The sequence below is a fragment of the Kwoniella pini genome, chromosome 11, assembly GCF_000512605.2.
Source record: "Kwoniella pini CBS 10737 chromosome 11, complete sequence".
NCBI classification, from domain to species: domain Eukaryota; kingdom Fungi; phylum Basidiomycota; class Tremellomycetes; order Tremellales; family Cryptococcaceae; genus Kwoniella; species Kwoniella pini.
Genome location: NC_091726.1, coordinates 208,447 through 222,907, shown reverse-complemented (window position 1 = coordinate 222,907; position 14,461 = coordinate 208,447). Strand labels below are relative to the sequence as shown.

Sequence of the window (14,461 nt, the reverse complement as noted above, 5' to 3'; positions counted from 1 at the left end):
ATCAAAGGTCGCGTTGATGTGATGAGTGAAATGAGGGGGTTCGAGCGGGGTACAAGTGTGATAACCCTGAATATTAAATCAATTACCTCATTCCCTCGTGGGCTGTGTAACAAATCATTTTACTAATAGCGTTTCAGGTGATATTGGAAATTAATCCTTATCCAAGCATTCCCAAATGTAATTGCATTAGATTCTATATACCTAAAGTAAATGGTAAATACAACAAATGCTCAGATTAGGCCTTGCTGATCTCTTTAAACAGCATTTCCATATCTATACCATTTAGATCTACATTCAACAGCTTCTTTCCTGACGTTTCTTAGTGGATCATCAAGAGTTTTACCTAATTCTTTAATCACTATTGATTTATATTTATGTAAAATCTCGAATCGTATTATATCAGGAAACATTGACAAGCAAGATAATGCTGAACTTCTGACTTTCTACTCGATCAAATCCTAGAAATTAGCAATTTCACAGTTACCCAATTAAACTTAAGAGGTCGACTTACAGCTGAAGTAGGTACTTTTGGTTGTTTTATGGCACTTTTCAGCAATGATTCTACCATGGTTTCAGCATGTGTATGTATAGCTTTATCAACTTCTTTCGAGTCTGTAGCTGTTTCCAAAATGGAAGTAAGAGTCCTTATGGCGTTGCTACGCTGTTGAGGATCAGGAAGAGACAAAGATCGCAGTATGAGGGGCAAGATCTGAGCATTTACTCCGTGTCAGTGACTCTCTTCGAGATTCTGTCCTGTCCGGAGGATACTTACCGTGTTGAGGTCCGCTAAGCACAGTGAGGCGGGAATGAGAGGCAGCAAACTAGCGAAAGCGACTAGGTAGACTAATCTACCTGTACCTATAACATATTATAAGCTACTTTTCTCGCTATCATATTGCTTCAACCCAGCTTACCATTCGCTTCTTTGTCACCCTCAATCAATTTGGGCAAAACGAAGTTCCACAATTTTTGGGCAAAAAGCAACTAGCCAAACGACAGGTTGATCAGCTATCGGTCTTCCTTCCAGGTCACTAGACGAATATTCGAATGCTCACCTTGGCAGTCAGGTGGCCAACGCCCTTGCCTTGCGCCAGTATACCCAAGGCATTCGCTGCGAATCCCACAAATTCGGTATCGAGGTTGGACAAGCTCAAAATATCAATCACTCTTTCAAGTGAAGAGTATGCAAGAGGTTGCCGCAGCAACGAGAGTGCTTTGACGATCTACCGAATATTACTATCAGCCTCGTGCTATCATTCGCGCCAAACGAGGCGGAGACGCACAAATAAGTAAACTGATAATCCCCTTTGTCTTACTTCGAGATCAGCTGAAGTATCTTGGATTTCCTTGGTCCAAATACTGTCCAATATCGTTTCAAGAGACTCCTTAAGGTCTGTGATATGCAAGTCAGCTTGACGACAGACTAGCCAATCTCGAAGAGCTCACCACCTTCCCGCTTATTTACGAAAGCACAGATCAAATCTGAGGCCCATTTGACTTGCCATTGTTCTCCAGCTACATGGATCGCCCAATGTATCTTCGAGCTCAAGAATTCAGCCGAAGAGGAGAATGGCAACGTGATCTGCGAAATGACCATTAGCTGTAAACTCAGCGTTTATATCTACAGCTGGCTCACATCGAGCTTTAAGGCTTGAACACAACCAGAGTACAACGCGATCAAGTCTTTTTCAGATGAAGAAGCGCCGACCTATTGGTACGTAGGTCAGCTCTCGTTTTCTACGCTCACAACCATTCGGCTCAGCATACTCTTAGTGGTGATCCACTCGAAGTTATGGATTTATCAAGCACTACCCCACGCCATTCTCCTTTTTCGAATGCATCATACGTGGCCGCAAACCACTTTGATTGTCTCCTAGTCAGCAAGGCAGATTAGCTCGAATATTTCGCTATCCTATTTTGATTGTAAACTCACTCTGAAGGAAGTTCCCATACTAAGCTTTCTACGATTTTAGCAATCAAGCCAATCAACCTTCTATCCCCAAATACCCCTTCATTAGATGTACTGGAAATCACCAAAGTCATTAACCGAGGTACAAGTTGATCGAAATATCTGACCAGATCGCCATGCTTTTGTTTGATTTTCATATCGATTACACCTTGGAGGGCATGTAGTAGATCCCAACAATAAGCGATCGTGCATTCTCTCCTATCAAACTGGGACTCTCCATCCATATCTATGTCTTTATCTGTCGGTGATGATAAGAGGTCCAATTTGGTAGTAATCCTTATGACTAAAGTTTGAAATAAAGCAGTTTGAACGCATAGCTCTTTGAGAGAGATCAGAATCGATCTGTATTTCTCCCTGGCGATATGCTCTTCTCCTCCTGGAGCAGTGTCGGGCAGATTATGGAAGAGTAATGGGAGAGTCAATGATTCTATTATTGTAGGATGATGAGTTGATATTGTAGTAAGAGCTTTGATGACTTCAGGTCTATAACACAATGTCAGCATCGATACACAAAGTCCACACCGTTTCATGAAGACAATGTGCATCTGAAGGGAAATTGTATGCCGAACTCACCGAATTTCCGGATCTTCATCATTGACCAATATATCGTCTAAACCCCTGACCACATTCTCCACATCCTCCTTTGCCCAGAACCCGGGTATCTGGACACAAGCCGTACATCCTTGGATCGCTGGTGCTTTCAAGCCTTCCGTGCGTAAGCCTTCTCGTAAAACATCAAGTATACCTTGATGGTAAGGTTCTAGCGATTGTTCGTCTTGCTGAGTCCGGTGTGATTCAGATGAGGAGTACACCGACTGAATGGCCAATAAGAGAGAAGAAATCGTTGAGAGGATTGGGGCACGATGCGAAGGTAGAGAAGGTGAATTGAATTGACGGAATAATTGAGGGAGCGCTTGAGATATGGCAAATTTCCCAGCCGATGCTATTTCATGAGCCCAAATTGTCATCAACCTAATGCCCGACTGCGCGTAAAGGAGCATAACGCTGGGTGGGGAAACGTACAAGAAGAGCGGAAAATAGCTGCCAAAATCTTCGTAGCTGCCAGTGCTTGCGTTTTTTCAGGTTCATTCAGTATCTCTAAGCATTCTTTTATTATATCTTGGGCTATTCCACCGGGCGATTGGTCAGGTGGGTAAAGTGTCCGTATCAGCGCTTCTAAAGCACATAGCGCAGCTGCTTCAATCGACGTATCCGATGAATATAGTATCTAGCAAGTGGTCAGTACAGCAACGATCAGTTAACGGACCCAAATCGCTCACTTCGGTCTTGATTCCTTCCCATAACTCCCCAGCTCGCTCACGAACAGATTCGGCTCCATAGACAGGTAAACAAGCAGCTATCGATAATTGTAGATCTTTCTGTACGTAAGAAAAGCCATGCATCAATTATAGTCACTGAAAGTGGACACAGGTTGATTCTGAGTGGAAAACGGGACATACCATACTTGGTCCGGTCAGAGTGGCGAACTTCTCCAAGAATAATGGTATAGCCATCCGGGCGAAATAAGGCGAAGAAGCCATACAACCTCTCAGAGCAAGTTTGAGATCTTCCGCTGTGATCCCATATGGGTCATTAGGTGGCGGACGGAACGTGATTGGGAAATAACAGAAAGTGATATCGAAGAAATCCTACGATCAGGGGATGTCAGATCAGCTTCCATGCTGAAAAGATTAGGTCAGAGACTGACCTCGATATGATCCTTGACCTCGAACTCTAGCAATATTACCCTATCTATCGAGAACAGAAGCATCAAATTTCTAGGATCCTTTTCTCCATCTACCATCTTGGTGTAACTATTCAAGAAGGATGTTCCCATTGACCGGAGAGCTGGTCGGTGCGATCCACATCAGCACTACATCACCCTAATTCTGCTCATAATCGACCTGAACATACCACTCCTATGCAAAGCTAATAGACTATCGAATAAAACGTATACTTTATGTCGAGTAGCTTGGATATACGCCTTCATATTGACATTCTCTACCAAGCTAGAAGAGGTTGACGTCAGTTCTCTGTCCAGCGACGATAGATGCCTCGAAGAGCTAACTTACCCTTTATACACTTCTATAGCTGCTTCATCGTCGAAAGTGGGTAATTTCGATAGGATCGTCAATCCGTCCAAGGCCGGAGGTAGGGAATCAAAATCATCAAGTTTAGAAAGGTAGAAATTGGTAAGGGTTTGAGCTTCACGTTGAGAAACCAGAAGGTTAGTCTCGATGGATCATGAAATGGAAAGTAGATAGGCGGGAAATCTCAAGTGTACGAGAGTGTCTACTCACTAGCTTGCCGGTTTATCTTGGAGACACTGACAACGCTGAGCGTGTTTGACAGGAATGTAAGTCCTACACCAGTCAGTGTCTCAGCTGGATTTCCTGACGGTAGAGAAGACATGATACAAATTTTGTGTAACTCACCTTTTAGACGGACTTCTTCCTCTGCGGCGGTTAGATACTCTCCCAAAGCTTTGACTATTTCTAGCAATCCCACCTGGCCATTGCTGACACCTAAGTGACGCCGCGATGTGAGCTAGAAGGCTAAGTCAAATGAAGATCTTGAAGTGGTCATTAGCACTTACCATCTATCAGCTCTTGCGGAGGATTCAATTCAGCGGTAGAAATATGTGTTCGGACGATACGTGGAACGTCCATGTTGCGTTGAGCCAACGAGCGGATGGGGAAAGGTGTCGAGAATTGAATACCTGTGCGAACGAGATGCAGGGAGTACCTTAGCTGCCTCTATTTGTCGTCCTTGCCTCTGATCTTCTCTTAGCGTGTAGTCCTATATAGACCGGAGCTCTTGAAGTTTCGAGGTTGTCTGTGATCCAGTCGTGTTTGATAAGAATATGTGAAAATATCAAGCTGAATACTCTTTTAGCCGCTCATCATTTCAACTTTCTTCGATCTCCCGGTGAATTACCATTCGGCGATCACCGCTTTCAAGCCAAAACATGGTCTATGATAAGTTACCCTTCGTCATCATTCATAAATACTCGCTCAATTAGGTTACTTGTCTTGTTAACACAAAACTACTAAGCCGACCTAGCTTCAGATAAGGTGTAAGAGCCATCGTCATCTCCGGCCAAGATGTTCGAAAGAACGTTGCAGGACCTTATAAGGGGTTTGAGAGCTCACAAGGCTTCCTCGAAAGCTCAAGAAGATGCTTTCATAGCCGAAGCTATGGTTGAGATTCGTCAAGAGCTCAAAGGCAAAGACATGGCTTTGAAAGCGGAAGGTGTTCTCAAACTATGCTACGTAAGTCCCTTTATTGGTCATTGGGGTATTATGTGTGACACCGAAGGTGCATAGCTGATAGTTATCCTTAGTTGATGATGTTATATCCTATACCTACTCCTCCGGAATTCGCTTTTCATGTGGTGGAAGTCATGAGTTCGCCGAGATATCATCTAAAGCGTAAGCTCTCCATTTGAGTCCGAGCCGGCTAGTTCAGGTTATCTCAGCTCACTTCGAATGAACAGAGATCGGATATCTCGCTGCTCCTATGGCTTTCTCCGGTGATACAGAAGAAGTAGTGTTGACGGTCAATGGAATTAAGAAGGTACGCCCTGTCACTAGCGTATCTCATCGATTCTCGACCTCCGAAAGCAGCTAAAACATATAACATGGACTTATTAGGACCTGATGTCCCCTCATGTACCACTTCCGCCTATCCCATTGACAGCCCTACCTCACCTTCTTTCGCTCTCTCCATCACTGTCCACTACCCTTCATCCGGACCTACTGCACCTGTTGACCCACTCATCTCCTCGTATCAGAAAGCGAGCGGTTCTATGCTTATTGCCATGCTGGGAAGCTTTCCCTGAGGGTCTACGCGAAGGATTTCCTAGATTGCGAGACAAGTTGCAGGATACAGATCAAGGTGTAGTCGGCGCAACGGTAGGAGTGGTTATGGAATTAGCTCGGAGGCAGGGAGGGAAGAACTATCTACCGCTCGCTCCGGAGCTTTTCGGGATATTGACCGGAAGTACAAATAATTGGATGTTGATCAAAGTGGTCAAGCTGGTATGTTTAGTCCAGCTATTATCTCTTCCTAGTATCAGGAAATCAGGACGACGAGTGAAGCTGACTTGTTGCCTTACTTGCAGTTCGCAATCCTTACCCCGTTAGAACCCAGACTCGTCCGTAAATTGCTGCCGCCTATAACTTCTCTGATATCATCTACATCGGCAATCTCATTACTGTATGAATGCGTGCGAACGTGCATTGTAGGGGGAATGTTAGATCCTGATAGGGCAGAAGGCGAAGCTTTAGCTAGAGTGTGTGTAGAGAAATTAGGTGGCTACCTACGGGATGAAGGCGGAGACCAGAATCGTAAGCTCCTTCTATGTGAAGGAAACGACCAGCTTCTGATCTTCTCAATATGCAGTACGGTATATCGCTTTATTAGCAATGGTGAAAATCATACCTACCCATCCAACTATGGTAGCTGTGTATCAAGACGAAATTATGGAAAGTCTGGATGATCCTGATGTTTCTATACGTATGAGAGCATTGGAATTAGTCACATCCATGGTAAGTCAGCTGTCTTGCCCTCTGAACGCTGTCGAGCTGACCGCGCTTGTACAGGTTGATCGAGATAATCTACAAACCATAGCGGACGAACTTCTATCACATCTTGCTCCTTCGGACGAAAACGCTTCTACTCTGCCCTCGGCCGTTGCCTCTTTGACAGCCATAGCAAATCAGCTTTCACCGACTGCTGCCAAGGATCCTACAGTGACTTCGACAGCCGTATCACTCTCACCCGCATACCGATTATTGCTCACCCAAAAACTTCTCACGATCATATCATATGATACTTACGTCAATGTCAGCGATTTCGAATGGGTCATCTCGCTACTGGTCGATTTGGCTTACGTGAGTCATGTCAATGTTGGAGAGCAGATCAAGAATCTTGTGCTTGACATTGTAGGGAGAGTGAAAAGTGTGAGACAGTATGCCGTCGGCGTATTTGAGAAGGTATTGAGTGATGAAGATCTGAGGGAAAGAGGTAGAGATGGGACGGGAGAGGACGGTTTGATCGAAGCCGCAATCTGGGTTTGTGGAGAGTATTCCTCGTGAGTTAGCATCGGGCACGGAGGTGTCTCGGAGAAGCTGACAAGGGTGATTTAGGTGTTTGTCTTCGCCCTTGAGCGCGATCTCTTCCATATTATCACCTACCTTACATCTTTCCTCCTCGTCCCTTATATCTCTTTCTTTACATTCGGCAGCCAAGATATTCGGTCACTATACGGCCAACATCTCATCTCATTGGTCTGTTGAAACGCACGAAGAAGCCAAAGCCTTGGTGATTTCCATGAAATCCGGGCTACACACTTTTTTAAGCAAAGGTGATATAGAAGTTCAAGAAAGAGCTTTCGAATTTGATCAACTTTTATCGTTCGTTCAAGCAGATCTCAACAACCATATGCCGACGGTCAAGCAAATATCGTCACCAGAAGATGATGTACCAGAAGTGATGGGTGGTTTTGCCGAATCATTAGCTACCGATGATGAAAGTAATCCGTCTTATCCGAAATCATTATTCTTGTTTGAACCTCTGTTCACTTCCCACGAGCTAAATGCTGTAGCTTATAGAGCTCAAGAAGCTGTTCGTATACCGGAAGGCTTGGATTTGGATGCGGAAATTATACCAGGAGGAGGTTTTGGTACGCTCAGTGAAGATGAGGAGAGCGAAGAGGAAAAAACCGCCTTTGATTTAGGTGAGGGAGGTGGCGAAGGTATGGAAGAATTGAGAAGGGTTTTGAGGGAACAGGATAAGAAAGGTAAAAAACGAGAGGGAGAAACCAAAGAGGAAAGAGCCAGGGTAAGTGCACACCAACAATTCGACGGCTACTCTAAAAGCTCAAAAGCTGAAGTATAATCATGCCTTATAGCGTCGCGCGGCACGTAAAGCAAAACATAAAGACGATCCCTATTACCTATACGATAAGAATGAACATGATCAGGAGGAAGATATAGATGAAATACCAATAGTGAAATTAAATGATTCGGAAATAGCAATAGAAGAATCTAATCCGCATTCAACAATCAAAGGTAAATTCAAAAGTAAAAAGAGTGGAAAAGGAAAAATAGCACCACCTGAATTTGATAGACAAGGTGAATTACCTGAAGGATCAACCGCTCCGATGACCACATCAATGAAAAAGCCTGAGTTAGAAAGAGATAATTCAGGTTTAGCAGCAATAGATCTTACTTCCAGCGAACAGACTAGTAGATCAGGAAGATATGAGGAATATAAAATGGACGATGATCAGCCTGTACGACTTGGAACACCTTCTTCAGGCTTGGAAGAGATAGGGAAGAAGAACGATGATATACCGGTTGTTTCTACGGGAGATATAGAGGTGGTAAAAGTAAAGAAGAAGAAAAAGGGCGATACAAAAAAGAAAAAAGAGAAGCAGATTGTAGAGGGGTAGACTAAGGATCATTGAGTACATCATGAATTGCCATGCATATGTTGTATTCCTTTTAATCATGATAATTCCAAAAATATCTAACCAATAAGTGGGGTAAAGTGGGGTGACAATGTGTCTCCGACGGAAATACGCGTAAACACACGTCAACCGGAAATCGACAACATGAGCAAGTCATCAACTAACCTTTTGAAGTTGAATCTTTTCCTTTTCTTTCTTCTCTGTGATATTCTATTCAACAAACAAAATCCATAAGCTGAGGCTCACTAAGTGGATCGAAGTGGTGGTAAGCCACAGCAGTAGCTTGGCGCCTATTGGTCAAGATGGACGCATCTATTAAGGCTGAGAATCTCGTGTGTGAGTTGACCCATTACAGATCAGATGATCGGCTTTTCCCTTCACGGCGAGTAGTCTGTTTCATTGTGAAACTGGTGTGCTTAGATAGATGACTCTGATACTGATGATCTTGACGTAGTCTTCATGCGAATCCTTCAGTGTGCATCGAAATATGGTGATGATTTACATATTCACGCTACTCAAAGACATGTGAGTACAAGTGCAATCTGCTCGAACCACCAGGCTATAACATTGAAGAAGCCTGCCTATACTTTTTTTCTTTCCTCTGCCTCTTTATAAACTATGAAAAGCCAGTTCTAAACCATATTGACATGCTGCAGTGGGAATTGTCCGTTACCAACTCATCTAAATCGGCTTTTTGCTTATTCAAGCTCGATAAGAGTTTCTTCGGCAGGTGGAATACAAGACGAAGGAAATCTGTCAAATGTAAACTTCTGGTCAAGGTAAGCTCACTCGCTCTCATCCTCATGGAGATTTAGCTTGCCAGTCTTTTGAACTTTACATTAAATGTTGTTCTCGCAGTCCGTTTTAGCAGTCCTTGGTAAAGCCGCTCAAGTAGCTACAATAGTTCGCTTGGACCTGAGAATCATCGACCCATCCAATGAATTACGCCCTCTTCAACATCGAAAGAACGGGAATAGAGATGTTCGCAGTTCATCAGTACCCAAAGGCGAGGAAGATGATAGTGATGGTAGACATTTTGGAGATGAGGATGAATTCACGGATGATGAGGATACAAGGCTTAGTCGCGAGTCAAAGTTGATAGTGAGGCTGGTTTGCAAACATGGTGAGTGGTCTAGTACATCTCCCAAAAAGGCGTCTGGATGCAGGCTGTACATGCTGCCTGCTGACTTGTGAGATGTTCTCATGCAGGAGTTACCAAGAAACATTCTCTTCATCTAGGCTCTTCGGATTTCCTTCGAGCAGATGTAGATCCAGATACCACACCATCGGGCTTCAATATTACCTCTCGAACGCTTCGAGATTGGCTCGACAACTTTGCCATTTCTACAGGATCATACAATAGCTCAAATTCGGGAGGTACAGACCAGTTAGGTTGGATGTTCACCAGAGAGGAGGTTAGGATGAAATCTTGGGAAGGTATGGGTGGTGGTGGGTTGTGTACGGAGATCAAAGTTGATACAGGTGAATTTCAAGATTATGAAGTAGTTGGCGATAGGGTAGATCTGACGCTACCAATGAAAGAATTTAGGGTGAGCTAATCCTAGCAAAATGCCCTTGAATAAGCTGACACGCAGCTTTGATCTGTTCAGGCGACATTGGTATTAGCTGAACAGCTTTCCGCCACTCTCAACGTGTCTTTTTCTGAACCTGGTCAACCTCTTACACTGACGAGCTTAGACACAGAATTCAAGGATTTTACTATTTTCTGCGCGATAGCTACTACAGCTTGTGAAGCTTTCAAGGATATCAGATCACCATCAATAGAAATCAAACGATCTAGTAGTGATGGCTCCACACGTCCACCTAGTGGTTCACTTCATTCGCATCATCGACCTAATTTATCAGATACGACGAGCTCGAGTAGTAGCGCAAAGGGCAATGGTCATGGTCAAAATGGCGATCGTTCTCAGACTAGTGATAATAACGGTACCTCCAGCACACCAAGTAGTAGAAAACGAAAAGGATCTGAAGCCCCTTCCTCATCAAGAAAGAGATCAAGTTTGAATCTTACTCCCGCTCAAGAACCAATGAGTAATGTTTATATCGCATCCATCTTCAATCAGAATGCTGCTGCTGTTCCATCGCCCGTCGACGCGGATTCCAACATGGTCACAGGCATGGATCTAGATCATGCTCCCCTAAACGATGGAGAAGCCTTGTTCTTACCTGGTGGAACGCAACGAAGTAATTCACCTGACGCTCCCCTTGACAACCTGGATGGACCTCAACCGCCGCAGAAGAGCCAAGCATATACAATGTCACAAGCTGATGTGCTTGAAATTGCAGGGCTGGGGGATGTTGATTTGGAAGAAGCATTAGACAATGCTGATCTAGAGGATGAAAGAGAGATGGAAGAGGAATTTGCCCGGGCATCGCAGCCCCAAAAAGGTCAAGAAGAAGAGCAACAACCGGGCAGACATAGTGGATCCCACCAATCTCCTGCTGAAGGTCCAGCTTCGCTTGACGAAGGCAAAGGAACAGAAATGGAAAAGGATCCGTCGAATGGCTCAAAGAATGGATCCAACCATCCTATGGATGTCGCTACTGGATCCGGATCAGGTAATAAGAGCGACAGATCGCATCCTGCCTGGGTGACCGATTCCATCAGTGGAGATACGACAAACGACACCAGTAATCCAGCATCGGCTTTGGTCTGGGACAGCACTATCGATAATCCGTCTTCAGTTGGTTCGACCTCGCCAAATAAGAGGGAAGCGAGTCCGAGGAAGCGTGGATCCGCTTCGAGATCCAATTCCCCTCAAAAGCAGATATCGCCTAGGAAAGCATCGAAATCGCCAAGTAAGACTCAAATTCCAAGTCAGAACAAACAGAAGGAGGACGAAATTGATGAGCTTGAGGAGGACGATGATGATCTCGTTGGTCATCCTACTCAGGACAGACCGGGGTCAGCTATGGTCAGTTATTTGCTATTCACGTCTGCCGAGCTATATTTGCTGAAACTGATACCGGATTTATAGTTCAAATCCCTCTTTAAAGACTAATTCGACAACATCCGCATATATCTTCTTTCTGGAAGTACATAATCTCATAGCACTCGTTTTTCTGATTGTTGTATTTAGCATTTGTAAGTAGAAGCATGTAATACTGCACGTAATGACCCGTATCATGTTGTATTTCTCTTCCGGCCGTGATGTCATATCTCCGGTGTCCGTCCTCGAATTGAAAAATCGAATCGAATGAATGATAAGCGTTCCTGAATCCAGATGCCGAGTGTTTGTCCAGTTCATTCTGTTCTGCTTGTTACGAGCCAGCTTCCGACTTTCTTCTCGCCACTCTTTGCCACCTCGCAATGGTTGTGTGCGAGCTGACTCCAGGGCCGAATCTCGTACGACGTGTAGCAATTGGATAAGTTTTCTGTGATCTTGTTGGAAGGAGACGGCCAACAGTGGTTGCAACAAATTCAGACTAGTTGGTTGTGCGAAAATGTCGAGATTCGACTTAATGAGGAGTCGTATATTGTGTGGATGTACCTTTTAGCTAGCCATCCAATTCCAACCTAGATTGAGTAGCTGGAAATAGTAGGAACTGAAGACATGTCAATGACGAGAGGTTGAATTATACTTGAACTATGAGTAATTGGCTATAGGGAAAATAAAACAAGTGTATTAAATCTGCACAGCATGTTCAAATATGTCAAATTCAAATGATTCGGCATCAGGTATTTATATCATACTTGTACAGTCGATTGTTAGGATATTTTGTATGTTGAACTATATTTTGTTTATATCAAAGTATGAAATTTTGAAACATTACAAACAAACGCGTAGAATCAAGTAAAACATGTCGATCGAATGCGAGATCTGGTATTTTTTAGCGCGTCTTGGCATTTTCTATTTTCTTTGATTTTCGGAAATTTCCCTTATCATGACGTAAGCTTTAGGCTAATGTTCATAAAATCGGCCAACTCTTCAAAAGTATTACGACTATTGATCAATTTGGTAAAGAGTTTTTGTCATATATATATACATACTTCAATTTTATGTTATTTATATTCCTATTCCTGAATATGTTTCCGATTATACACACACTAATATTTAAACATTTAGATGAAGAAATAAGACTTCGTAGTACGTCGCGTGAATTCTTCACCATACAGTATTCAGAAGTTTGAACTATATTCTACATTACAATAGTACAATGTAACCCTATATTATTCGATAGTTCATTACTTTGAACTATATTCTACATTACTATATTGTGATGTTTCATTCGTACGTCTTTGCTAATGTCCGTGCACCATGTAATATTGAGCCATAGCCAACCTCGAAAAGGTATATAAACTGTTGAAATTATTCATTTCTATCTTCAATTTCTTTCAACGAATCTGATTCTTCTTACACCACCACCACTACTACCACTACTTCTTCAAACCATTCCGACTTGTGCAAATTCTCTCAGATTCTAAATTTGTTTATAGACCATTTAAACTGTTCATTGTCATTTTCAATTTCTTTCCAACGAATCTCACTTTTCTTGCCACTATTACTCCTACCACCACCTCGATACATTCTAACCTCTACAAATTTTCTCCAAGCATCAAAGTTTTTTTTAGATGTTTGCCCATAACGATCCTTTCATACTTCAAGGACTCAACCAGACGAGGAATTTGGGTTCAGATGAGAAGTCCCAGAGATTATCAAGCGGAGACCAACAATGGCTGAACGAGGAAAATCAAACAATTCCTCTCGCCCCCGCTGACCAGATGTGGGAGCAATTCTTCAATTTTGAAACCTCTTCCAGCCCACCTACCTCTCCATCCGGTCCATCCCAGCCAAATTCCTCTCCCACTACAGCCGAAACTTCCCTTCGAGCTGTATCCCAAGATACACAAGAGGTGGATCGGGAACCTCTCCCTATCGAAGACCCTGAGCCGTTCTTGGTAGATCGATTGGTTGCGGGAGAAGATAACCTCGCCGACCCTCCAACTCCGCAACCAGGTCTTCGGCAATTCCCCACAGAGCAAGAACCTCGACTCACCATTTGCCCGGCTCTTCTCCTTCCGCCGCCACCTCCTCCAGTTGAAGAAGAGCTCAACGGGGAATTGCCACGTGATCTATGGGACAATGTTGCCTTGCTCAACAACTCCGATGACCCTGCCGATTATCCTGATCCTTGCGATTGGGAACCTCTTGACTCCGATGCCCTGCTTGCTCCTGCTACCTTGGAACCTGTTCCCATCGATGCCATACCCTCTCCTGCTTTCGAAGATGGTCTTTGGCTCCCCATAGATCCGGCTCCCCTGCCTGCCCCTGGTCCCATTGCCTTGGCCTCTCCTGCTTTCGAAGATGATCCTTGGCTCCCAATCGATCCGGCTCCCCTGCCCGCCCCTGATACCATTGCCTTGCCCGTCGCTGCTCCTGGTCCTACCGCTACCGCTACTCCTAACCCTGCACCTACACCAGCACCTGTTCTCCCACAAGCCCCCCCTATGCCTATCACTGGGGCTGTGGGATCATTATTCGCAACAGGTGCGATTGACCTTACACGACGACTTGGTGGAACGACTCTACCAAAAACCTCGAATGTTAAGGTTCATAAAAGGGTTAAGTGGGCATGCGAGAATTGCCAAGCGATAAAGACCAAGGTAAGTGAAATTCAATTATATCATGTTTTTCCAATAAAAGGAAATAAAATTGACTTTTGAATGAATTCCATTCATTAGTGCGTGAACGTGAAACAGAACCAGTGTGAGAGATGCGCCGAACTTGGTTTAATTTGCGAGTATACCAATGGGTTTAATGAAAATAACAAGAAAAGGCCCGGGCCCAAGGATGATAAAGATCAGGATGGAAAGCGCAGGAAGACAGGAGATGGTGAGACGGGAATGGCTGGCCAATCTGAAGTCTCGGTCATATGAAGTAAGGGGGAAAATATGGAATGAGGTAGATTGGGAAAGAGTGGATGGAAATGGACATTTTAATTATATATGAATCTAATGAAATTAATGAAATTAATGATATTAAATGCATCTTGAT

The 14,461-nt window shown here is 43.8% G+C and overlaps 4 protein-coding genes across 4 annotated transcripts; 3 read left to right on the top strand and 1 right to left on the bottom strand.

Annotated features, from left to right (window-relative positions):
• Positions 1-254: 254 nt before the first annotated feature.
• On the bottom strand, positions 255-4,638 carry I206_107422 (uncharacterized protein; the record flags this gene model as incomplete). Its single annotated transcript, XM_070203511.1, has 20 exons — positions 255-443; positions 512-709; positions 773-858; positions 915-984; positions 1,056-1,223; positions 1,284-1,393; positions 1,447-1,582; positions 1,637-1,708; positions 1,768-1,873; positions 1,934-2,452; positions 2,543-2,912; positions 2,993-3,197; positions 3,250-3,348; positions 3,430-3,618; positions 3,678-3,817; positions 3,884-3,978; positions 4,042-4,174; positions 4,270-4,332; positions 4,405-4,494; positions 4,566-4,638. The coding sequence occupies 20 exons, from the start codon at positions 4,636-4,638 to the stop codon at positions 255-257; spliced, it is 3,111 nt and encodes a 1,036-aa protein (XP_070059612.1).
• A 435-nt stretch (positions 4,639-5,073) lies between these two features.
• Positions 5,074-8,426, top strand: I206_107421 (uncharacterized protein; the record flags this gene model as incomplete). Its single annotated transcript, XM_019157463.1, has 9 exons — positions 5,074-5,241; positions 5,313-5,400; positions 5,466-5,545; positions 5,623-6,009; positions 6,093-6,318; positions 6,374-6,519; positions 6,574-7,064; positions 7,120-7,813; positions 7,884-8,426. 9 exons carry the CDS (start codon positions 5,074-5,076, stop codon positions 8,424-8,426), a joined length of 2,823 nt encoding a protein of 940 aa, XP_019009103.1.
• Positions 8,427-8,746: 320 nt separating this feature from the next.
• On the top strand, positions 8,747-11,467 carry I206_107420 (uncharacterized protein; the record flags this gene model as incomplete). The annotated part of the gene is made up of 7 exons (XM_019157462.1): positions 8,747-8,780; positions 8,899-8,969; positions 9,101-9,223; positions 9,303-9,567; positions 9,654-9,994; positions 10,055-11,380; positions 11,444-11,467. 7 exons carry the CDS (start codon positions 8,747-8,749, stop codon positions 11,465-11,467), a joined length of 2,184 nt encoding a protein of 727 aa, XP_019009102.1.
• Positions 11,468-13,038: 1,571 nt separating this feature from the next.
• On the top strand, positions 13,039-14,343 carry I206_107419 (uncharacterized protein; the record flags this gene model as incomplete). Its single annotated transcript, XM_019157461.1, has 2 exons — positions 13,039-14,070; positions 14,149-14,343. 2 exons carry the CDS (start codon positions 13,039-13,041, stop codon positions 14,341-14,343), a joined length of 1,227 nt encoding a protein of 408 aa, XP_019009101.1.
• Positions 14,344-14,461: the final 118 nt, after the last annotated feature.